This window comes from Palaemon carinicauda, chromosome 45 (genome assembly GCF_036898095.1).
Source record: "Palaemon carinicauda isolate YSFRI2023 chromosome 45, ASM3689809v2, whole genome shotgun sequence".
Classification (NCBI taxonomy): Eukaryota; Metazoa; Arthropoda; class Malacostraca; order Decapoda; family Palaemonidae; genus Palaemon; species Palaemon carinicauda.
The window spans coordinates 26,054,360-26,080,098 of NC_090769.1; the positions used below are offsets into that span (position 1 = coordinate 26,054,360).

Below are 25,739 nucleotides of genomic sequence, written 5' to 3' on the forward strand. Positions count from 1 at the left end.
AGGTAGTGGTTGAGGAAACTTTGTGCTGCTTACACCAAGCTTTAAAAGTTTTCCACTTCGATTGGTAGACTCTTTGCGAAGAGACCCTCCTCGCGCTGGCGATAGCTCTTGCAGCTTGCGCAGAAAAGCCTCTCGCTCTGACAAGTTTCTCGATAGTCTGAAGGCAGTCAGTCGTAGAGCGCGGGGGTTTTGGTGATACCTCTCGAAGTGGGGCTGTTTGAGAAGCTTTGGACTTGGAGGAAGGCTTCTTGGAAAGTCCACTATCATGTCCAACACCTCTGTGAACCATTCTCTTGCTGGCCTGAATGGAGCTACCAGGATCATTCTTCCTGATTCGAGGAGAGCGAATTTCCCGACTACCAGATTGATGATCTTGAAAGGGGGGGAGCGCATAGGTGTCCATCCCCGTCCAGTCAATCAAGAAGGCGTCTACTGCTATTGCCTCCACTAGGGAGCAGTAGTTGGGGATCCTTTTGTTTTGGTTGGAGGCGAAGAGGTCCATTAAAGGACTCCCCCATAACTTCCGCAGACTCTGACAGACCTGATGGTTGAGGGTCCACTCCGTGGGAAGAACTTGCCCTTTCCTGCTGAACATGTCTGCTCTTACATTCTTCTGTCCCTGTACAAATCTTGTTAGAAGTCCTACGTTGTTCTCCTTCGACCACAGACCACAGAAGGAGCTCTTTTGCTGTTTCGAACCGAGACAGAGAGCGAGTTCCCCCGAGTTCCTCCACTATCCTCCCCGACACGGAGTCTTTGAAGGCCTTCAGTCCTTAACAGAATGGCCATCAACTCCTTCCTGTTGATGTGCCACCCAGCTTGCTCCTTTCCCCAAGAGCCTGAGACCTCCATGCTTCCCAGTGTTGCTCCCCATCCTGACTCCGAAGTGTCTGAGAACAACACTAGGTCTGGGTTCTTCCTGAACAGGGAGATTCCTTCCCCTAAAATAGCTGGATCCAGCCACCAAATTAGATGAATCTTGATTTCTGCTGGAATGAGGAAGGAAAAGGAGTCCTCCTGAATCTTCCTGTTCCACACCCTTGATAGGAAGTGTTGAAGAGGTCTGAGGTGCAGTCTTCCCAGAGAGAGAAACTGTTCGAGCGAGGATAGGGTTCCCAGCAAACTCATCCAATCCCTCGCTGAGCACTTCTGTCTTTCCAGGAATTCCTGAACCTTCCCGAGGCACCTGGTCAGCCTTTCTCGGGAGGGAGAAGCCCGAAAAGGAACCGAGTCCAGAACTATCCCCAAATAAAGAATTGTCTGACTTGGTTCGGTCTGGGACTTCTCCTTGTTGATGACGAGACCCAGTTCCTGAGCCATCATAAAAGTCTTGTGTAGGTCCTCCAGACATTTCTCCTTCTACCGGGATCTTATCAACCAGTCGTCCAGATATAGAGATACTCTTATCCCCTCTTGATGAAGCCATCCTGCCACGTTCACCATTACCCTGGTGAAGACTTGAGGAGCAGTGCTGAGGCCGAAGCAAAGAGCCTTGAACTGGAAACACTTGCCCTGGATCATAAATCTTAGGAACTTCCTCGAAGTCGGGTGGATGGGGATGTGAAAGTAAGCGTCCTGTAAATCCAGACACCATCCAGTCCCCTGGATGTAACGCTACCAGAAACGACTGAATAGTCTCCATGGTAAATTTTGTTTTTTCCACAAAGACGTTCAGAGCGGTGACATCTAGAACTGGTCTCCATCCACCCGAGCGCTTGGGTACCAGAAACAGGCGATTGTAGAAACCTGGGGAAGATAGTTCCAGAACTGGCTCTATTGCTCCCTTTTCCAGCATCTGGTTCACCAGATCCAGTAGAGCCTCTAGTTTCATGGCGTCCGAGTACTGCGCCACTAAGGCTAGAGGTGTATTTGAAAGCGGAGGCTTCTTCAAGAGGGGGATCTTGTATCCCTCCTTGATAACCGAGAGGGACCAGGTGTCCGCCCCTCTTTTCTTCCAAGCCTGCCAAAAAAGTGACAGTCTTGCTCCTACCGCTGTCTGGAGGACTTGAGCTTCATCTCCTGCAGCGGGACCTGAACGAACCTCTATTCGTTCTACCGCCCGTCTCCTGCCTTCTTCCCCCGAAGTCTGTTCTCGTCGGAGCTCTACCTCGAAAGGGCTGCTGAAGCTTCCTCTCCTCTCTCTTCAATGACGAAGGAACCACTTGTAAAGGCTTCCTTGCGGAGCGTGACAGGAGGTCTTGTGTGGCCTTTTGCGCAAGCGAAAGCGAAAAGGTGCTCCGAGAGAGGGGCGTAAAGGAGCTCGGCCTTCTGTGCGACCGTAACTGCTCTGGAAGTGAAGGAACATAAAAGGCCCTCTTCTTTAAAACTCCTGTGGAAAATAGGGAAGCCAACTCATTTGACCTATCCCTGAGAGCCTTGTCCATGCAGGCCATAATACTAGTAAGGTCTTCTGTATCTTCTAACCGTTCTGTTTTCCTGGCCAGCGTACCCAGAGACCAGTCCAAAAAACTGAAGACTTCGAAGGCTCGGAAAATTCCTTTGACGAGGTGGTCAAGCTCAGACATAGATCACATTACCTTCGCCGAGTTAAGGGCATGTCTTCTGGAAGAGTCAACAATGCCAGAGAAGTCCCCCTGGGAGGAGGCAGGCACTCCCAAGCCCAGAGCTTCTCCAGTCTCGTACTAAATGCCTGCCTTAGACGCAAGTCGAGCTGGTGGAAACGAGAAGGTGGTCTTTAACGCTTGCCTACGCTCCTTCAGCCAGTCATCCACTCTAGCGAGAGCCTTCCTAGCCGAGATGGACAGCTTCATTTTGATGAAAGCCAACTGCTTTTTGCCCTTCTTCCTGCTAAACTGCAACTGAGGAAAACGAGGAGCAGCAGGTTGAAACTCCTCCCCATAAAGCTCAAGGAAGGAGCGAGAGAGAACCTTATAATCTGCAGCCACGTTAGCAGGCTTGTCCTCATCCTCTGAGATATCCTCTAGATCTTGCCCTACTTCCAACTCAGTCTCTCTATGGGCTGCAGGAACTAAGTCTGAGGTTGCTTTAACAAGCCGATCAGTTTCCAATTCCTCATCTGCATCCGAGAAAAGTAAATCGTCGGATGCGTCCTGTTGGCGAGGGTTGAATGCGTCCTGACACCAAGGGACGCGTGTGTCATGGTGCCGCGCGCTGGAGGCGTCCTGACGTCGCGCAGTAGAAGCGTCATTGAGGTGGGAGGAGGATGCGTCCTGGCGCCGAGAGCTGGAAGCGTCTTTGCGACGAAAGCTGCATGCGTCCTGGCGTCATGAAGCGGAAGCGTCCTGGAGAGGCAAGCTGGAAGTGTCCTGGCGTCGAGAGCGAGAAACGGAAGCGTCCTGACGACAAGAATCGTAAGCGTCCTGACGACAAGAATCGTAAGCGTCCTGGCGGCGTGTCACGGAAGAAGAAGCGTGGTACCGCACACTTGACGAATCGCGCTACGGTTCCCTGGGAAAGGAGTGACACTGTTTGTTCTGCAAGGGAGAGGTACTCCGTTCCCTCTTAAGAGGCCGATTTCTTAATCGGTAAAATGTTGTCCTTACGCCTGCCCAACTGGGAGGAAGGGCGGCTAAAAGCTTGCATCAGAGAAGAGAGCTGCTTCCGCATAACTTTCATAAAAGACTTCGCGACTGCTGCTGGATCCTGCGTTTCCGAAGGTGATGGCTGCCAAGTCGCGCTGGTCGTAGGAGAAGGGTCTCTCGTCACTTAAAAGAAGAGGAGAATCCTCCTCCTTTCCATCTACAGGCTTTGACCTCTTCGTTGGAACGGCGTCCCAGTCATCCTCGGAAGGAAAAGGTTCCGGGCTACTCGATAAGGGAGAGCGAGAACGGGTCTGGTCAGCTTGTTTCCACCTCCTCTTGGTCGGTCTCGAAACTTCATATTGCCATTTGCTTCTAGGTGAGGGGCTCGGGGAAGACACCGTCACTTCCGACACGCCTTTTTCGTGGCGGTCATGAGCAGCCTGGGAAAACGCAACAGGAATGCCTGAGGCGACGGATGACCGAAGATGCGTACCTCTCACTCCCTTACGGCCATCGACGTACCTTCTCCCTTGGTCCTGGGAGCTTGGTAGAAGTCTAGACCTAAGGACGTGACAGGTTCGATCAGTTGCCACCTCCACTGCACTTACACAAGCACTGATTACACTCACTTTTACCTTTAAAGGATGAAAGCTGGTCTTTAATAGCCTTCAACTCAGCCGCCATCCTGGCATACCGAGGGTCATCCGTAGATACCGTTCCTGTAGAAGGGGCAGAGCTACTACCTCAGAAGGTTCAATTTCTACAAAGGAATTAATTAGGGGATCAAATGAAATATCTAAACTAAGCTCACTAGCAGATTTAGATTTAGATCTCGAAGCCCTCCTGGCTTTATCTAACTCTAACTTACGCACATAGCGTTTCATACTTAACAATTCCTTCTCGCTCAAAAGCTCACATTCCTTGCACCTATTATCAAGCACACATTCAAAACCCCTGCACTTCAAACAGTGTGAGGGTCTACCGAAAACTTTCGGTAACCTCACCTTGCATACCTCATTTACACAAACACGAAAATGAAGTTTATCAGTCATCGTAAACAAACAAATAGTTAAAGAATAATAACAAATGCGATTGCCAAAACCCCAGATCAGTGTACGTCACTAAAAAAGAAGTCCAGGAACAGAAAACGGGAATGATTCCAAGTACCACCCTGTAAGGGTTGTTAACCACCTAACCGCACAACCACCACACGGCGGTTGCCGCGAGTTTTGAAAAATTCTGCCGGACGTCAGAGACTATAGCTATATATATATATATATATATATATATATATATATATATATATATATATATATATATATATATATATATATATATATATATATATATATATCTGCCAGGTAAGTTCTATTCATAAAATGGCAATGTTCTAACTGATAATAGAGAATGCTAAATATGAAAAGAATACCTTTGAGCTCATGAATGTGGAAAATGTAAGCATCCAGTGGGCCCATATAATATTCCTGTGGAGGTATGGAGGTGCTTGGGAGATGTATCAACAAGGTTCCTGACAAGGCTTTTCAGCAGAATCTTGACATGGGCTAGTGTATTCTGAAGAGTAGCGGAGGAGTATCCTGGGGCCTATCTACAAAATCAAGGGAGATGCTCAGTTGCAAAATCTACTATGGAATAGAGCTCAGTAGAAGCTAGACTAAAGGAACAGGTAAGAATCAGCAGACAGCAGTATGGGTTCAGGCCAGGTAAGCCACTACTGATGACATATTTGCTCTTCACTTGACTATAAATCTCACAAATACAAGCTTTGGATATATAGTACACACTAAATGAATACTGCTTACCTACCAACGGAAAAAAAATATGACTTTGAATAGAGAATGGGGTGTAAGGATTCCCCAATTGGATAGATATTTTCTTTTTCCTTTATGCCCGTAATGAACACGTACTAACAAAATCCCCTATGGTGAAAGACTTATATCAACCAACAATTTTCCTGCCATAACCCAAGCTGCAACCCAAGTGCTTCAATAGGAAAATCAGCTTAGTACAGGAAAATCAAGATATGAAAATTAAAACTATAAAATAAATAAAATGGCAATAGTAATATAAACAGCTATGTGAAAAGATCATTAGGATATTATTGATTTTGAAAAATGAGACCAAAGAGATATAAAAAAAAATAAGGAAAAGGGTAACCAACAGAATTTTTGCCCTTCCATTAGGATTGGATTGAATTTTTTAAGTTTGGCTATATAGCCTGGCACTAGGGCCTAAGAGTCCATTCAGTTTCCCATGTGCAACAGGGAGGGGAGACCTTATAATTACAGTTATGAAGTGAAACTAACAAGAAGTTTGACAGCAAGATTGAAGAAAGGAAGTGGGAAAAGAAGTAAAGGGACATAAAGCAAGTGCAGTTAAGTCAAAGGAATGCTGCAAAGACCATTAAATAATTGCCAGACAGGGATTAGAGTCCAGCTCAAACTTATTATTATTATTATTATTAAATGCTAAGCTACAACCCTAGTTGGAAAAGCAGGATGCTCTAAGCCCAGGGGCCCCAACAGGGAAAATAGCCCAGTGAGGAAAGGAAACAAGGAAAAATAAAATATTTTAAGAACAGTTAAAACATTGAAATAAATATTTCCTATATAAACTATAAAAACTTCAACAAAACAAGAAGAAGAGAAACTAGATAGAACAATGTGCCCGAGTGTACCCTCAGGCAAGAGAACTCTAACCCAAGATAGTGGAAGACCATGGTACAGAGGCTATGGCACCACCCAAGACTAGAGAAGAATGGTTTGATTTTGGAGATCCCTTCTCCTAGAAGAGCTGCTTACCATAGCTAAAGTCTCTCTTCTACCCTTACCAAGAGGACAGTAACCACTGAACAATTAAAGTGAAGTAGTTAACCCCTTAGAAGAAGAAGAATTGTTTGGTAATCTCAGTGTTGTCAGGTGTATGAGGACAGAAGAGAATGTGTAAAGAAAAAGCCAGACTATTCGGTGTCTGTGTAGGCAAAGGGAAAGAACCGTAACCAGAGAGAAAGATACAATGTAGTGCTATCTGGCCAGTCAAAGGACCCCACAACTCTCTAGCGGTAGTATCTCAGCGGGTAGCTGGTGCCTTGGCCAACCTACTTCCTAGTTAGTTCTTTTAGTGTCTGCAACCATACAATCCTTGTGAGTTAAGGATAGGGGGTTTGGGGGAGCCCATAGGTCTACCTGCTGAGTCATTAGTAGCCATTACCTGATCCTCCCTGATCCTAGCTTGGGTGGAGCAGGGGCTTGGGCGCTGATCATACTGTATATGGTCAGTCTCTAGGGCATTGTTCTGCTTAATAGGACAATGTGTCTGTCCCTTGTCTCTGCCATTCATAAGCGGCCTTAAACGTGCAATACACTTACAGTTCTTCTCCTCTTAAGTCTACCCAATATAATATTTGACCAGGGAAAATAAATTGACAAAAAAATAAAAATATCACAAATTCTAAAAAGGTAATTTGTATTTTTCCTAACAATACAAACCAGAGTCTTATAATAGGAATACGTCTTCAGTGAAATTAGAATGGCCATTAAACTTTTAACAAGGTAGTTACAGTTACTGGCAGGGGGAAGAAAGGCTCAGCGCACTTGCCATGCACAGCAACCTTCACTTTGACCTTAACCTAGGACTTGCAGGGTGATCGAGGTGTGCAGTTAGGAAAAATACAAACTACTTTAAAAATTTGCAATTTATTCTGACACAAATGTAAATTATTGTCCTTCAATTGTTGACTTAGCCTTAGATAGGAAGAAGTCACTGTAACCAAACTAAACAGGCTGTTTACTAAACCTGGAAATTAACAAGCACTTGGGTCCCGTGGAGGAAAGAAACTGAAGCCTGCTGTCAACCTTTTGAGGACATGAGCAACAAGATGTTGCATATGTTAGGTTAGGTCCCTACCAAGAGACTGGTAAGCAGTCATGGAAGAAATGGGCTTACATTTATTTCTGGCATCCTCTTCCTCATTTGGGAGGATAGGGGAGACACTTCCATACAAAACTTATTTACTTCAAAATAAAACTTAGTCTGTAAAGATGAGTTACTCAGACATGAGGCTTACCTGAATGTAGTGTCCAGTCTAGCACATAACATAACTGCTACATCTACAGGGAGAGGAAGAGAGAAGAGGAGAAAGGCTAGACATTATTACCTCTCCTTCTGTACTAACTTGGTAACTGTTATCATGGTCAAGAGGTTTCTTGTCCTATGAGGGAGCTAGCGTTGCAACACAACTTAAGAGTAGCTACAGCAGGAGCAAGCACAAGGTTATCCAAGGAACTGCGAGTAAAATTCCATGGGTAGTGGGCAGCGAATGTCGTCTGTAATTCAGGTTTTTCCTGATCATTAGGGTGGATCCAATATCACCGACTTCGTGCACTCAGACTAGGATGGTTGTTCCGTCCTCTAATTGGATTAGCATGTCTGATCGTACAGTGGAAATAAGTGACCTTAGATCTCTTCTTTTAAAACCTGGTGAGTGGGTGTGGCCTAACCTCTACCCACCAGGAAATATGTTATTTTCATTAGTAAAATAAATTTTTGAATATACTTACCCGATAATCATGTAGCTGTCAACTCCGTTGCCCGACAGAATTCTACGGACGGGATACGCCAGCGATCGCTATACAAGAAGGGGGTGTACTCACCAGCGCCACCTGTGGCCAGGTACTGCAGTACTTCTTGTTGACACCACCTCAATTTTTCCTCGGTCCACTGGTTCTCTATGGGGAGGAAGGGTGGGTCAATTAAATCATGATTATCGGGTAAGTATATTCAAAAATTTATTTTACTAATGAAAATAACATTTTTCAATATTAATCTTACCCGATAATCATGTAGCTGATTCACACCCAGGGAGGTGGGTGAAAACCAGTGTACATGTATATCAAGAAGCTAAGTATCCCGTATTTCATATTATCAGTTATTCAAAATAACAATGAAATTATAAGTACCTGGTAAGGAAGTCGACTTGAACCATTACTCTGCCTTTAATAAGTTCGTCTTCCTTACTGAGCGCAGCGTTCCTCTTAGGAGGCTGAACAACTCTAAGGTGCTGAAGTATAAAGGGCTGCAACCCATACTAAAGGACCTCTACACAACCTCTAACCTAGGCGCTTCTCAAGAACGAATTGACCACCCGCCAAATCAACTAGGATGCGGAAGGCTTCTTAGCCTACCGTAACAACCCAAAAACAACAATAAAAGCATTCAAGAGAAAGGTTAAAAAAGGTTATGGGATTAAGGGAATGTAGTGGCTGAGCCCTCACCTACTACTGCACTCGCTGCTACGAATGGTCCCAGGGTGTAGCAGTTCTCGTAAAGAGACTGGACATCTTTGAGATAAAATGATGCAAACACTGACTTGCTCCTCCAATAGGTTGCATCCATAATACTCTGCAGAGAACGGTTCTGTTTGAAGGCCATCGAAGTAGCTACAGCTCTCACTTCATGGGTCCTTACCTTCAGCAAAGCAAGGTCTTCATCCTTCATGTGAGAATGAGCTTCTCTAATCAGAAGCCTTATGTAATACGAAACTGCGTTTTTGGACATAGGCATCGAAGGTTTCTTGATGGCACACCATAAGGCCTCTGATTGTCCTCGTATAGGTTTTGACCTTTTAAGATAGTACTTTAGAGCTCTGACAGGGCAAAGAACTCTCTCTAGCTCGTTACCCACCATGTTGGAAAGGCTAGGAATTTCGAACGATCTAGGCCAAGGACGTGAAGGAAGTTAATTTTTTGCCAAAAACCCGAGCTGTAAGGAACATGTTGCTGTTTCGGATGTGAATCCTATGTTCCTGCTGAAGGCGTGAACCTCACTAACTCTTTTGGCTGTTGCAAGGCAGACGAGGAAAAGAGTTTTGAGAGTAAGGTCTTTGAAAGAGGCTGACTGGAGAGGTTCAAATCTAGGAGACATAAGGAACCTTAAGACTACGTCTAGATTCCAGCCTGGAGTGGACAAGCGACGTTCTTTAGAGGTCTCGAAAGACTTAAGGATGTCCTGTAGATCCTTGTTGGAGGAAAGATCAAAGCCTCTGTGGCGGAAAACTGATGCCAACATACTTCTGTACCCTTTGATCGTAGAAGCCGAAAGAGATCTAACATTCCTAAGATGTAACAGGAAGTCAGCAACTTGGGTTACAGAGGTATTGGTAGAGGAAACTGCATTGGCTCTGCACCAGCTTCGGAAGACTTCCCACTTGGATTGATAGACTCTACGAGTGGATATCCTCCTTGCTCTGGCAATCGCTCTGGCTGCCTCCTTCGAAAAGCCTCTAGCTCTAGAGAGTCTTTCGATAGTCTGAAGGCAGTCAGACGAAGAGCGTGGAGGCTTGGGTGTACCTTCTTTACGTGAGGTTGACGTAGAAGGTCCACTCTTAGAGGGAGAGTCCTGGGAACGTCGACCAGCCATTGCAGTACCTCTGTGAACCATTCTCTTGCAGGCCAAAGGGGAGCAACCAACGTCAGCCATGTCCCTTCGTGAGAGACGAACTTCTGAATAACTCTGTTGATGATCTTGAACGGCGGGAATGCATATAGATCGAGATGGGACCAATCCAGCAGAAAAGCATCCACGTGAACTGCTGCCGGGTCTGGAATTGGGGAACAGTACAATGGGAGCCTCTTGGTCATGGAGGTGGCGAACAGATCTATCGTTGGCTGACCCCACAAGGTCCAAAGTCTGCTGCACACGTTCTTGTGAAGGGTCCATTCTGTGGGGATGACTTGACCCTTCCTGCTGAGGCGATCTGCCGAGACATTCATATTGCCCTGAATGAATCTCGTTACCAGCGTGAGGTTTAGACTTCTTGACCAAATGAGGAGGTCCCTTGCTATCTCGTACAGCTTCCTCGAATGAGTCCCTCCCTGCTTGGAGATGTATGCCAAGGCTGTGGTGTTGTCGGAGTTCACCTCCACCACCTTGTTTAGCAGGAGGGACTTGAAGTTCATTAAGGCCAGATGTACTGCCAACAACTCCTTGCAATTGATGTGAAGCGTTTCCTGTTCCTTGTTCCATGTTCCCGAGCATTCCTGTCCGTCCAAGGTCGCGCCCCAGCCCGAGTCTGATGCGTCCGAATAGAGATGAAGATTGGGGGTCTGAACAGCTAACGAGAGACCCTCCTTGAGAAGGATGTTGCTCTTCCACCACATGAGAGTAGTCTTCATCTCTTTGGTCACAGGAATAGAGACCGCTTCGAGCGTCATATTCTTGTCCCAGTGAGCTGCTAGATGGTATTGAAGGGGGCGGAGGTGGAGTCTCCCTAACTCGGTGAACAGGGCTAACGATGACAGGGTCCCTGTTAGACTCATCCACTGTCTCACCGAGCATCTGTTCCTCTTCAGCATGCTCAGTATGCACTCTAGGGCTTGGTTGATTCTTGGGGCCGACGGAAAAGCCCGAAAAGCTTGACTCCGAATCTCCATTCCCAGGTAAACGATGGTTTGGGAAGGAATAAGCTGGGACTTCTCTAAGTTGACCAAAAGACCCAGTTCCTTGGTCAAGTCCAAAGTCCAACTGAGACTCTCCAGACAGCGACGACTTGTGGGGGCTCTTAACAGCCAGTCGTCTAAATAAAGGGAGGCTCTGATGTCCGCCAAGTGGAGGAATTTCGCAATATTCCTCATCAGTCGCGTAAACACCATAGGTGCCGTGCTTAGGCCAAAACACAGGGCTTGGAATTGGTACACAACCTTTCCAAAAACGAATCTCAGAAAAGGTTGGGAGTCTGGATGAATGGGAACGTGAAAGTAGGCGTCTTTCAGATCCAACGAGACCATCCAGTCCTCCTGCCTGACCGCTGCTAGGACCGACTTCGTCGTCTCCATAGTGAACGTCTGCTTGGTGACATAAGCATTGAGCGCACTGACGTCCAGCACCGGTCTCCAACCTCCTGTCTTCTTGGCCACCAGAAAGAGACGGTTGTAGAAACCCGGGGATTGATGATCCCGGACTATCACCACTGCCTCCTTCTGTAACAGGAGCGACACCTCTTGATGTAACGCTAGCCTCTTGTCCTTTTCCTTGTAGTTGGGAGAGAGGTTGATGGGAGAAGTGGTCAGAGGGGGATTGCGGCAGAATGGTATCCTGTAACCCTCCCTTAGCCACTTGACAGACTGGGCGTCTGCACCTCTTCTTTCCCAAGCTTGCCAGAAGATCTTGAGTCTGGCTCCTACAGCTGTCTGGAGAGGAGGAGAGTCAATGTTTGCTTTTCGAAGACTTGGTACCTTTCTTGGACCTGCCCCTGTGACCGTCTGGGCGGGTACCTCCTCGGCTGGGGGCTCTGCCACGAAAGGGCGGAATAAATCTGGTAGCAGGAGTATCAGCCACTGGGGTGTGGTAAGTTCTAGGAACTGAAGGAGCAACCTTAGCCTTCCGTGCTGAAGAGGCCACAAGGTCATGCGTGTCCTTCTGAATAAGAGCCGCAGACAATTCCTTGATAAGATCCTCAGGAAACAGGAACTTAGAAAGAGGAGCAAAAAGTAACTGTGACCTTTGGCAAGAGGTGATACCAGTGGAAAGGAAGGAGCAAAGTTGTTCCCTTTTCTTGAGGACTCCCGATACAAACATAGAGGCAAGTTCGCCGGAACCATCGCGAATTGCTTTGTCCATACAGGACATGATCAGCATGGCCGAGTCTTTGTCAGATGGGGCAGTCTTCTTGCTCAAGGCCCCCAGGCACCAGTCGAGAAAATTAAAAATTTCAAAGGCGCGAAAGACTCCCTTTAAGAAATGGTCCAGGTCCGAAAAGGTCCAGCAGACCTTAGAGCGTCTCATAGCCGACCTTCGTGGAGAGTCAACCAAACTTGAGAAGTCAGCCTGGGCAGAGGCAGGGACCCCCAAGCCTGGTTCCTCTCCTGTGGCATACCAGACGCCCGCCTTAGAAGTCAGCTTAGGAGGTGGAAACATAAAAGACGTCTTTCCCAGTTGCTGCTTGGACTGCAACCAATCCCCTAACATTCTCAAAGCTCTCTTTGAAGATCTAGCGAAGACGAGCTTAGTGTAGGCAGACTTAACAGGTTGCATGCCTAGAGAGAACTCGGATGGAGGAGAGCGAGGGGTAGCAGAAACAAAGTGATCCGGGTATAACTCTCTGAACAGAGCCAGGACCTTGCGAAAGTCAATGGAGGGTGGCAAAGACTTGGGTTCCTCCACGTCAGATGAAGGATCATCCAGGTGAGCAGCTTCATCCTCAGAAACCTCATCACCTGAGGGTTGAGAAGCGAGAGGTAAAGTTAAAGCGGTATGCTGAATGGCTGAATCCTGAAGAGCGGGTGCATGCGCACTTGCGGATTCATCCTCAAGTCTCTGTTGAAGAGGATGAGGGCTGGTAATGACAAAGTCATGAGGCTGGGATGAAGGAGGTTCTGCGGAGGTCTGAGGAGCAAGCGTGGTGAGAGGCGACTGTTGTAAAACATGAGGCTCATGCTGCATAGACTGCGGTTCAAGTTGAATGGGAAGAGGCTCAAGCTGAGGAGAAAGTGGTAGATGCATGCGTTGAGGTGGCTGACTCATAGCATGAGGTTCCTGCCTCAAGAGTTGCGCTTGCTTCAAGGGTTGAGGTGGCTGCGCAGAGAGAGGCTCTTGTCTCACGAGTTGAGGTTCTTGAGGTGCTTGCCTCGAGAGTTGAGGTTCTCGCCTCGAGGAAAGTGGAGGTGGCTGCTGCGAGAGTTGAGGTGGCTGCCTCAAGGATGGTAGAGGTTGTCGTACCTCAAGAGGTTGCTGCCTCGAGGATGGTTGTAATGCAAGATACTCCTGCCTCAAGGGTAGAGGAGGTTGTTGTAAAGCATAAGGCTCCTGCCCCCATTGTTGAGGAGGTTGCCGCGTGGTAAGAGGCTCCTGCCTCAAGGATAGTGGAGGTTGCTGCACAGCGCTGGTATCTGGCAACTCCCAACGCGGCAGCTCACGCATGGAGGTAGCTTAAGGAACCTCAACATCATACGTCTGGCAGATTGGACTGCGCAGAGGAGGAGGAGCGCTCGCAGGAGGAGGTGTATTAACCTTCTCTGCCTGAAACTCCCGCATCAACACCGCAAGCTGCGACTGCATAGTCTGCAGCATAGCAATCTTAGGATCAACAGAAGTTGAGGTCTGTTGAGGCATAGCTTTAACAGAAGTTGAGGTCTGTTGAGGCATCGCCTTACCTCTCTTAGGAGGCGTGCAGTCACCTGATGACTGCGGCGAGTCCGAGCTAGCCCAATGGCTACACCCGGGCTGTTGGACTCGCGCGGTCTGGACTTTACGCTTAAGAGGTCTTGAGACCTGAGTCCAGCGTTTTCTCCCAGAAAAATCTTCTGCAGACGAGGAAATTAAGGGCTCAATCGTCTGAGAGTGGAAGTGACGATCTCTATAAGATACGCCCGCAACCACTGAGGATACTACTGTGCGCCGATCAAGGCCTGCCGAACCCTTTTGCCCTTCGACATTGCTTCTCCCCTGGGCTTGGGAGCTTGCAAGAGGTCCCGGACTGGGAGGACGACTGGCACGCACAGAAGTATCCTCACGCGCAACACTGACACTGACACTAGCACTAGGCACAGCACTGGCACTACCACTTCCCACTGCACTTTTCACTTTAAGTTCCTTGACGTCTGCCAAGAGGAACTTGTGGTCACTCACTACCGACTCCACCTTATCACCTAAAGCCTGAATGGCACGTAAAACATCCGACATATCAGGCTGAGCACTAATAGTAGGTTCGGGGGTAGCCACTACAGGGGGAGGAAAAGGATGAGGATCATGGGGGGATGAATAAAGCAAAGAGCGAGCCGAACTCCTCCTAACTCTCTCCCTCTCTAACTTAGTCGTATATTTAAGGAATTGAATAAAATCAAATTCCGAAAGACCGGCACATTCCTCACATCGATTATCCAACTGGCAGGATTTTCCCCGACAGTCGGAACAAACGGTGTGAGGATCAACCGAGGCCTTCGGAAGACGCCTAACACAAGTGCTAACTCTACATCGTCTTTGGGTAGGAGCTTGTGAATGGTCGGACATCTTGAATCAGAGAACAGTCAAAGGGGGTTTCCAAATTAAAGCAAAGATCGTTATACCATTAATCAAAATTAGTCCAAAAGCTATCTAAGCTAAGGGAAAAGCTTCCTGTATAGCGAAAGCTGAAATCTCAGAGCAATACTTCACCAAAACCGTGAACAAAGACTCCAAAATTATAAGCGTATCCATGTAGGTCTTGCCGGAAGCACGACAGAGGAAAAATTGAGGTGGTGTCAACAAGAAGTACTGCAGTACCTGGCCACAGGTGGCGCTGGTGAGTACACCCCCTTCTTGTATAGCGATCGCTGGCGTATCCCGTCCGTAGAATTCTGTCGGGCAACGGAGTTGACAGCTACATGATTATCGGGTAAGATTAATATTGAAAAACAGTATAACTATCTCGTTAGAACTTTAAACGGCCATTCCAGCTTTGGTTTATTTATTATTATATTAAAAGACGATGTATTGTATTCATGTAAGAACAAATAAGTGATTGTAACTGTAAATGATAGTACAGTAGACAATAAATGAAATGTAAGAAAGTCTGCTTTGGCCCCTAGAGCCTTATAAACCCCCCTAAAGAGTGCACCCTTAAGCAAGAGAACTAACTTGAGACAGTGGAAGGTCAAAGTAAAGAAACCAAGACAAGAAAACAATGGTTTAATTTATGAGCACATCTCTCCATAAAAGCTGCTTACTGCAGCCAACGTGTTCTGTACCACTGCAACATGTAAAAAGCCCCTGAATATTTTACGGGTTTAGAAAATTGCGTGATCCCATTCGGTGAAGGGACTAATAAAAATTCAATTGGAAACTTTACTATTCAAAAGGTTATATTTTGATTGAAACATTCATTGACATTGTTGGTGGTGGTGTTGGTTTGACTTTGACTGTTATTCGGTTATTTACGAGAACTACTGAAATATCTATTTTGAAAACTGATTAAACTCTCCGTTCACTATATACAGTTTCTCATTTGTTTTTAAAAACTATCACCCAAATACTACCAAATCACGTAACTCCTGCCAGATTCATACGAGCCTGCCAAGAAGGCATGTTAGAGTCAGCATTTGTGTTAAGCATTCGAAGGGATCTCTAATCTTCAAATTGGCAAAACCGAAACACCAGTGGTTTATAAGGGGCCATGGAGACCGCTTTTCTTTCGTGAGCAGCGTCAACTGGTTTCCAATCAATTTTTAGCCATTGATTGAGCTTGAATTATAAAAGCGGCAAATTTTTAGGCTAAATGTGTGTGCAGAATAAGGAAAATAACATCAACCAAAGTGTATCGGCCTAAATTAGCTAAAACGTGAGTGCAAATATATCATATCTCTTGGACAGGAATTAATAAATTATGACCCTAGGGCTTTAAATCTAATAAGAAAGTATCCTGGTGATGAATAGAAGAGAACAAGGAAAAGTAACACCTAATAAACAATTTCTTACAAGTGATTTACAAACAAAGGTAGGAAATGAAGTGGTAAGGAAACAATGATTCAAGATGAAACAAAATTGGAAAAAGGAACGTACTGTTTGTGTTACATTAAAGAATGACGCACAATACACGGGATCCTAAGCACCAAAAAAGTTCAGAGTACAGTATACCTGTAACATACACAGGACATTGCATAATAATGCTTTACCATTGCCATTATTTTGTAATGAATATATTGCTTTTGTTAAGGTGAAAAATTTTTGGCAGTCCTGCTGAAACGAGGGATCTAACCATATGTAATATATCTCAGAAAATATAATTTATAGACAAACGATAATCCTTTTCTAGTGTGTTTTGGTTTAATCATTTTAGCACCCAACTGCCTCCCCCCCCCCCCCCCTTTACATTTAATACAAGGGCTGCTTACCTTGGCTATAAAAGGAATGGCAAGTTGAAGATTTCTGGCTAAACCAAATGAATCCATGAAATCTGTCACTATGATTTTGGCCAAAGGTCCATAGTGCATTAGGTAATACTGCAGCCCTTTCCTGCGGAAAAATGAAAGGATGAAATTATAAAATTCACTCTTATCCAGAGCATCATACATACAGTACATACATACATACATACATACACACACACACACACACACACACACACATATATATATATATATATATATATATATATATATATATATATATATATATATATATATATATATATGCATACTGTACATGTATACACATGTATAGATATATATACATACATACATACTGTGCTTATACACAGATACACACAAAATAATATATATATATATATATATATATATACATATATATATATATATATATATATATATATATATATATATATATATATATATATATATATATATGTATACACATGTATAGATATATATACATAAATACATACTGTGCTTATACACAGATACACACAAAATAATATTATATATATATATATATATATATATATATATATATATATATATATATATATATATATATATATACTAAACTAAATTTGTTAGATTTTAAAAAGGTCTTCTCAAATTTAGCTTCAATCAATAACTAATAAATATAATCAAAATAAATTTTGGACTGAAATGTGAGACTAAATATGTTTGACATCTAGATCCTTACCTCGAGGTTTCTCTAATATCCTGCCCGGCAGCTAGGAATTCTTGAAGATGATCTGGCTTCCCATATTTGTATTCCGGGACTCGAGGTCTTACAAACACAGGATCTCCTAATAGTCTACAATCCACCTCAAATAGGTTGAGACAAGATATCGCAAAGCCTGCTAGAACTGCCAACCTCATATCCCTAGAAAAAACGATATACAAATTTCAGTATATGAAATATTACCATATTATTATTGTTGTTGTTGTTGTTGTTATTCAGTATTATCATTATTATTATTTCTATTATTTTTTTATTAGTATTATTATTTTTATTATTATTTATTATTATTATTATTATTATTATTATTATTATTATTATTATTAACATTATTATTATTATTATTATTATCATTATCATTATTATTATTATTATCATTATTATTATTATTATTTTTATTACTACTATTACTATTACGAGCTAAGCTACAATCCTAGATGGAAAAGTAAGATGCTATAAACTCAAAGGCTCCAACAAGGAAAAATAGCCCAATGAGGAAAGGAAGGAATAAACTACAAGAGAAATAATGAACAATGGATATAAAACATTTTAAGCACAGTAGCATTATCAAAATAGATCATTCATCTTACATAAACTGTAAAAAATATATAAAGAGGAGAAATAATGCACAAGTGTGGTTGAGTATTTCCTCAAGCAAGAGAACTCTACCCTAAGACAGTATTAGACCATGGTACAGAGGCTATGGCACTACCCAAGGCTAGAGAACAATGATGTGATTTTGGAGCATCCTTCTCCAAGATGAGCTGCTTACGATAGCTAAAGAGTCTATTCTACCCTTTTTAAGTGGAAAGTGGTGTAACTACTGAATATTTACAGTGCAGTAATTAACCCCTTAAATGAAGAAGAATTTTTTGGACATACAGTAGCAGTGTTGTCAGGTGTAACAGTTAATAGAAGAATGCATAAAGAATAGGACATATACAAATATATACATACAGTGTGTGTGTGTGTGTTTGGAAAAGGCCAATTTTACGAGAATACTCTAGTGCAGGAGATAACAGACTAAAGAAAACGACTATACCCCAGTAGTTAAAGAAAACTAGTTGAATGGTATACTATAAAAAAACATATTACATGTTCCTTTTGAATCTCTCTACCAAGAACAAATTAAATTATCTAAAAATGAACAGCAAGCTATATATATATGTTGCAATAAACAAGAAAATTATATTCAATCTTATTAAATAATACTAGAATTAACTTATTCATATTCTTATGACTAATTAAATTAGATATCTTTCTATGTACAGTACTTTTAATCTAGTTGATCATTGGAATTGATGAATAATAATGAAAGATTCTTTGCCCCTTACATTGGCCCCCACATAATTGTCCATACAAGAAGCATTCATCAATGAAATAAAAGCTAATGACAAGAGTGAGTGTCCTTCTGCATTACAGATGGAATTAAAATATCACTGTTGACTGTACTACATTTACAACACCATCAAATACAGCAATTTCTAGTCTACTGTAGGAAATACACTTAACCTTTTTACCCCCAATGGACGTACTGGTACGTTTCACAAAACTCATCCCTTTACCCGCATGGACGTACCGGTACGTCCTTGCAAAAAACTGCTATTTACATTTTTTTTTGCATATTTTTTATAACTTTATGAGAAACTTCAGGCATTTTCCAAAAGAATGAGACCGAGACCAACCCGAACTCTCTATGACAAAAATTAAGGCTGTTAGAGCAATGTAAAAAATATATATTGCAAAATGTGCTTGAAAAAAAAAATGCCAGGGTTAAGGGTTGGAAAGTTCCAAATAGCTTGGTGGTAAAAGAGCTAAGAGATGTCCTCAGTCATCTCTGGGGTTTGGTCACTTTCATCCCAACGCTGGCAACTGCGGATTGGTGATGGAGGGAGACCTCAGTCTGATTCCTCGCAGTAAACCATCCTAGTATGGGCGGCTCTGACTAGATATACAAACCATTCACCACATTAACGAGCCCACCCAAAAAATAAGTCATTTCATTATGACGCTAAATTTTTAAGTTGAAAATAGCATACTTGATCTAAAAGTTAATCAAATTATTATATTAAAATTATCAAGTTAAAAAAATAGCACGGCTGACCCAAAAATGAGAACCAAAACATGTGCAAATGTACAGACAGACAGGTAGAAACAGACAGATGTTTTTTCTGTTTTCTAGTATAGAAGATGAAGAAAATACTAAACGGCACCAACCAAGAGGACAGCAGCTACTATCACTAGTGCAAAAAGCCATTGCACGGTGCAAATAGTAACCACCAGAAGCTCAAATGGCAGCTACCAAAAGTGCAAACAGTAACAAGAAAGATAAAAAAAGGGAGACTACCAAAATCTCAAACAACAACTACCAAAAGTGTAAACATCAACTACCAAAAGGACAAATCAACTGGTAAAAGCATAAACAGTAACTGCCTAAAAACTTGTGACAATTGCCAATAGTGCAAATAGAAATTACAAATAGCGAGCACAAACTGCAACTAAAAAAAGTGCAACAGCAACTGCCAAAAGCCCAAATATAAATCATCAAATGTGTAAACACCGCTGTGTCTATTTTCATCCCCAGGTTCTCCATCCTCTGCTTAGGACCTAGAATGGACTTCTCTAGTTTTATCTCGATCCCCCAGATTGTGACAAAAGGAGAGAAATTTGTCATGGTGTTGAAGGTCTGGTTTCTAAGAGGAAAACAGATCAGCCAATCGTCTACGACTATGTACCATAGAACACTTATCTCATTAGCATGAGCCCAAGTCAAGACTAAATTTTGAACTTTTACTCCTTCTCCTCTATGACAAAAGGAGAAACATCCCAGAAGATTGATGGACTGGTATTTGGAAGTACTGTATTGTCTGCATTTTCAAGATCTATTATTATTATTATTATTATTATTATTATTATTATTATTATTATTATTATTATTATTATTATTATTACTGTATTATTAATTGCTAAGCTACATCCATAGTTGGAAAAGCAGGATGTGTATAAGCCCAAGGGCCCCAACAGGGAAAATAGCCCCGTGAGGAAACGAAGAGGAAAATAAAATATCTTAAGAAGAGTAACAACATTGAAATAAATATTCCTATATCTAGGAGAGCAAAAAGTCGTTCCTCCTGATGGCATCACATACTGTGCTGGCTGTCTACATCTTGAAGGCAGTTCATAATACAAATTCTTTAAGGGCTGAGGGTTGATGACCCATCACCAGTCCCCAGGCGACTTTTTCAAGATGAACAGAAGACTGTATAAGTTTTGAGTTGTCACGTATGAAGGGTGGGGCGTTTTCAAGAGGTTGGGTTGTACGATCAACATGCCCTTGGCATCTGAGTGAGGGGAGGATGATAGCCAAGGAACGGGTGGTATTATTGGTCGTGAAGTATGCTTATTTCCCACTCCTCTGGTCCGTGATACTATGACCTTGCACAATGGCTGGGCATCCCTCATTTGTGGCAGTGGAAGGAAGGGACTGCCTTTCCTAGCATCCTTTTGAGCTCTCTCTTGTGCACTGGAGCCAAAATATTGGGCAGTGGCTACCTCCCGACAGGGGAATTGGTGTTGAGAGGAGCACTTCTCTGGGACTACAGCTGATTGGATTTTGACTCCTCCTCTTCCTCTTAGAAGAAGTGTTAATAGAGCCGGAAGAGGAGTTGGAGGAGGAAGAAAAAAGCACACGTCATCCTTTTTCTACCCTTCCCCTCAGGCTCTGCAACAGAAACCACAAAACTGGGGAACACTGTCACAGGGGAGGAGTAACTCCATTCACAGGGGAGTGAAAACCCCAGAAACCCAAGGAGTAAGAACTGGGGGGCCAAGGAGGGACTAGGTCTGGGGAGATACACAGAAAACCACTGAAGTGTGTACCTACAGCCTGTTTAATAAAACCAAGATGAAAGTCCATCCTCCCACATACGAGTGTTTTGCTTCACATCATTTCCCAAAATAAAAAAGAAAATGATAAGTTTGATTTAAGGTATTACATAGTCTGTACTCAAAGTGGCCAAAACATGAGAAAAGATATTGACAGTTGCTGTGGCAGGGCTCCTTGCTCTTGCTCCCAGCTGTGACTTTAATGCTCCTTAAAATTATTCAGCGAGTAGGAATAAAGTCTCTTCAGTAATTATTTCCTCAGCTACAACTGTGGTGAATAACCACAGACTCAAAGATAAGAAAAAAATAAGGTGAGATATGTGTATCCTGGGTTGGTGTAGCAAACCCTTCCCCCCTTCAGGTGGGTTGGTGTAGCAAACCCTTCCCCCTTCAGGTAGGTAAGACCACTGTCCTAGATTAAATTAGGTGGGAATCTTAGGTTGACTTGTATTCCTGTGTTTTCCTGATGAAATTAGTTTTCCAGGGATGAAAATACATCTAAAATTGCAAATGGCAGCCAGGTTCTAATGCTAAGGAAATAAAAAAAATTCTATTAAGGGGGAAACAGTTGTCTGCACCTAGTGAGATTTTACAATAAGAGCATAGAGAGAATATGAATATACGTATCATAGTGCATGCAAGTGGTGTTAGGGTACATATATGTCAGCAAATCTTACCCAGGCAAGATTGCTTCATCATTTAGTGAAGTATAAGGATGCGTCCAAACTTCCCCTAATATAAAACACTATGTCTTACCTAACTTAACTTGACCTACGTTACGTGGCTACCATTATTATTATTACTTGCTAAGCTACAACCCTAGTTGGAAAATTAAGATGTTATAAGCCAAAGGGCTACAACAGGAAAACAGCCCAGTGAGGAAAGGAAATAAGGAAATAAATAAACTGCAAGAGAATAAAATATTCTAAGAGCAGTACCAACATTAAAATAAATCTTTCATATATAAACAATAAAAACTTAAAAAGAAAAAACAAGAGGAAGAGAAATAAGATAGAATGTGTGCCTGAGTGTACCCTCAAGCAAGAAAATTCTAACCCAAGACAGAGGAAGACTACGGTACACAGGTTATGGCACTACCCATGACTAAAGAACAATGGTTTGATTTTGGAGTGTCCTCCTCTTAGAAGAGCTGCTTACCATACCTAAAGTGTCTCTTCTACTGCTTATTCAGTGAACCCTTCTTTTCCCTTACAAAGAGGAAAGTAGTCACTGAATAATTACAGTGCAGTACTTAACCCCTTAAGCGAAGAAGAATTGTTTGGTAATCTCCGTGTTGTCAGGTGTATGAGGACAGAGGAGAATGTGGAAAGAATAGGACAGACTATTAAGTGTAAAGAATAGGACAGACTATTAAGTGTAAGTGTAGGCAAAGGAAAAATGAGCCGTAACCAGTGAGGGGGATCCAATGTATTACTGTGTGACCAGTCAAAGGATCCAATAACTCTATAGCGGTAGTATCTCAACGGGGTGGCTGGTTCCTTGGCCAATCTACTGCCTATAAGAGATTTTAAATGCCCCTGGCCCCATCTTTCTAAAATTACAGCTGGGTCTGCAACAAAGTATATGATAAATTTGAACTATATAATAAAGTAGTTAGAATGTGTTTAGCCACTAATTCACATTTTAAGCCATTTCTATTTATGCTTAAGTTGTCACAAATGTATAGTGTAGTTACCTTGATATTAGTAGAAAATAGAAATGACTGCATGTTGCTATAACCTGAAAAGGTTCAAGTATTTAGTCTAATGTGCTACCCTCTGTATATCTTTTCATTATTGATGCCATATTTGTTTTGCAGGATATGTGATGTTAGTTTTATATAATTTTAGCTTCAAGTCCTGCAACTCCATTGTTTGACTATCACATGTAAACAAACAGCATTATTAAATATTTTGGATTTGCAATAATGCAGTACTATCTTCGAATGATGGTTGGCTACTATTGTTTACAAAGCAAGATGTGGATGAACACTGAACTGCACAATGATGGGCCTTTTGGGTACTGTATGCATTAAATATTTCCCAGGGAGATTGTATCCAAGGATAGATTAGCAGCCCTTTTAGGAGAAGAACACTCCAAAATCAAACCAGTGTTCTCTAGTTGTGCACTGTCTTGGTTTAGAGTTCGCTTGCTTGAGGGTACATTCGGGCACACTATTCTATCTTATTCCTCTTCTTGCTGTGTTAAAGCTTTCACAGCTTATATAGGAAATATTTATTTTAATGTTGTTACTATTCTTAAAACATTTTAATTTTCCTTGTTTTCTTTCCTCACTGGGCTATCTTCCCTGCTGGGGCCCCTGGGCTTATAGCATCCTGCTTTTCCAACTAGGGTTGTAACTTAACAAGTAATAATAATAAACATGTAATGCTTGGATACCATAAATTTAAAGTAATATGTTATTTTTATAATAAAATAAATTTTTGAATATACTTACCCGGTGATTATATAAGCTGCAGCTCTGCTGCTCGACAGAAAACTCTACGTTCAAAATCCGCCAGCGATCGCTATGCAGGTAGGGGGTGTACTTCAACAGCGCCATCTGTCGTGCAGGTACTCAGTACTCAATGTAAACACAGAACTCAATTTTCTCCTCGGTCCACTGGGTCTCTATTGGGGAGGAAGGGAGGGTCCTTTAATATATAATCACCGGGTAAGTATATTCAAAAATTTATTTTATTATAAAAATAACATTTTTCAATATTAAACTTAGCCGGTGATTATATAAGCTGATTCACACCCAGGGGGGTGGGTAGAGACCAGCAATAAATGTTTACATTATTATGAGCTAAGGATTTTTTATTTCATTTTAGCAGTTATTCAAAATAACAAACATAAAATAAATAAGTACCTGGTAAGGAAATCGACTTGAACAATTACTCTGCCTTTTTAAGTACGTCTTCCTTACGGAGCCTCGCGATCCTCTTAGGATGCTGAGCGACTCCTAGGAGCTGAAGTATCAAGGGTTGCAACCCATACTACAGGACCTCATCAAAACCTCTAATCTAGGCGCTTCTCAAGAAAAGAATTTGACCACCCGCCAAATCAACCAGGATGCGAAAGGCTTCTTAGCCTTCCGGACAACCCAAAAACAACAATAAAAAACATTTCATGAGAAAGATTAAAAAGGTTATGGAATTAGGGGAATGTAGTGGTTGAGCCCTCACCTACTACTGCACTTGCTGCTATGAATGGTCCCAGGGTGTAGCAGTTCTCGTAAAGAGACTGGACATCTTTAAGATAAAAGGACGCGAACACTGACTTGCTTCTCCAATAGGTTGCGTCCATTATACTCTGCAGAGATCTATTTTGTTTAAAGGCCACTGAAGTTGCGACAGCTCTAACTTCATGTGTCCTTACCTTCAGCAAAGCTTGGTCTTCCTCACTCAGATGGGAATGAGCTTCTCGTATCAACAGTCTGATATAATAGGATAATGCATTCTTTGACATAGGCAAAGAAGGTTTCTTAATAGAACACCATAAAGCTTCTGACTGTCCTCGTAAAGGTTTAGTTCGTCTTAAATAGAACTTAAGAGCTCTAACAGGGCATAAGACTCTTTCTAGTTCATTTCCAACCATATTTGAAAGGCTTGGAATATCGAACGATTTCGGCCAAGGACGAGAAGGTAGCTCGTTTTTGGCTAGAAAACCAAGCTGTAAAGAACATGTAGCCGTTTCAGATGAAAATCCGATGTTCCTGCTGAAGGCGTGAATCTCACTGACTCTTTTAGCTGTGGCTAAGCAAACCAGGAAAAGTGTCTTTAAAGTGAGATCTTTAAAGGAGGCTGATTGTAGTGGCTCGAACCTTTCTGACATAAGGAATCTTAGTACCACGTCTAAATTCCAACCAGGTGTAGCCAAACGACGCTCCTTCGTGGTCTCAAAAGACTTAAGGAGGTCCTGTAGATCTTTGTTGTTGGAAAGATCTAAGCCTCTGTGACGGAAGACTGATGCCAACATGCTTCTGTAACCTTTGATAGTGGGAGCTGAAAGAGATCTTTCTTTCCTCAGGTATAATAGGAAGTCAGCTATTTGGGTTACAGAGGTACTGGTCGAGGATACTGATACTGACTTGCACCAGTTTCGGAAGACTTCCCACTTCGACTGGTAAACTCTAAGAGTGGATGTCCTCCTTGCTCTAGCAATCGCCCTGGCTGCCTCCTTCGAAAAGCCTCTAGCTCTAGAGAGTCTTTCGATAGTCTGAAGGCAGTCAGACGAAGAGCGTGGAGGCCTTGGTGTACCTTCTTTACGTGTGGCTGACGTAGAAGGTCCACCCTTAGAGGAAGAGTTCTGGGAACGTCCACTAGCCATTGCAGTACCTCGGTGAACCATTCTCTCGCGGGCCAGAGGGGAGCAACTAACGTCAACCTTGTCCCTTCGTGAGAGGCGAACTTCTGCAGTACTTTGTTGACAATCTTGAACGGGGGGAATGCATATAGGTCTAGATGTGACCAATCCAGTAGAAAGGCATCTATATGAACTGCTGCTGGGTCCGGGATTGGAGAGCAATATATTGGGAGCCTCTTGGTCATCGAGGTTGCGAAGAGATCTATGGTAGGCTGGCCCCATGTGGCCCACAGTCTCTTGCACACATCCTTGTGTAGGGTCCATTCTGTTGGAATGATTTGTCCCTTCCGACTGAGGCAATCTGCCATGACATTCAAGTTGCCTTGG

The 25,739-nt window shown here is 43.0% G+C and overlaps 1 protein-coding gene across 3 annotated transcripts in view; it reads right to left on the reverse strand.

Moving 5' to 3' along the window:
* The window catches only part of LOC137634919 (uncharacterized), a 66,885-nt gene that overhangs the window by 5,761 nt on the left and 35,385 nt on the right, over nt 1-25,739 (reverse strand). For 2 of the 3 annotated variants that reach the window (XM_068367479.1, XM_068367478.1), the window contains exons 2-3: nt 17,121-17,303; nt 16,385-16,505 (exon numbers count right to left, since the gene is read on the reverse strand). In XM_068367479.1, the coding sequence (XP_068223580.1) occupies nt 16,385-16,505; nt 17,121-17,299 (300 nt within the window). In that variant the 5' untranslated portion in view covers nt 17,300-17,303. Of the gene's footprint in view, nt 1-4,932; nt 5,110-16,384; nt 16,506-17,120; nt 17,304-25,739 lie in introns of all 3 variants that reach the window. The other variant, XR_011042591.1, reaches the window with a different exon arrangement.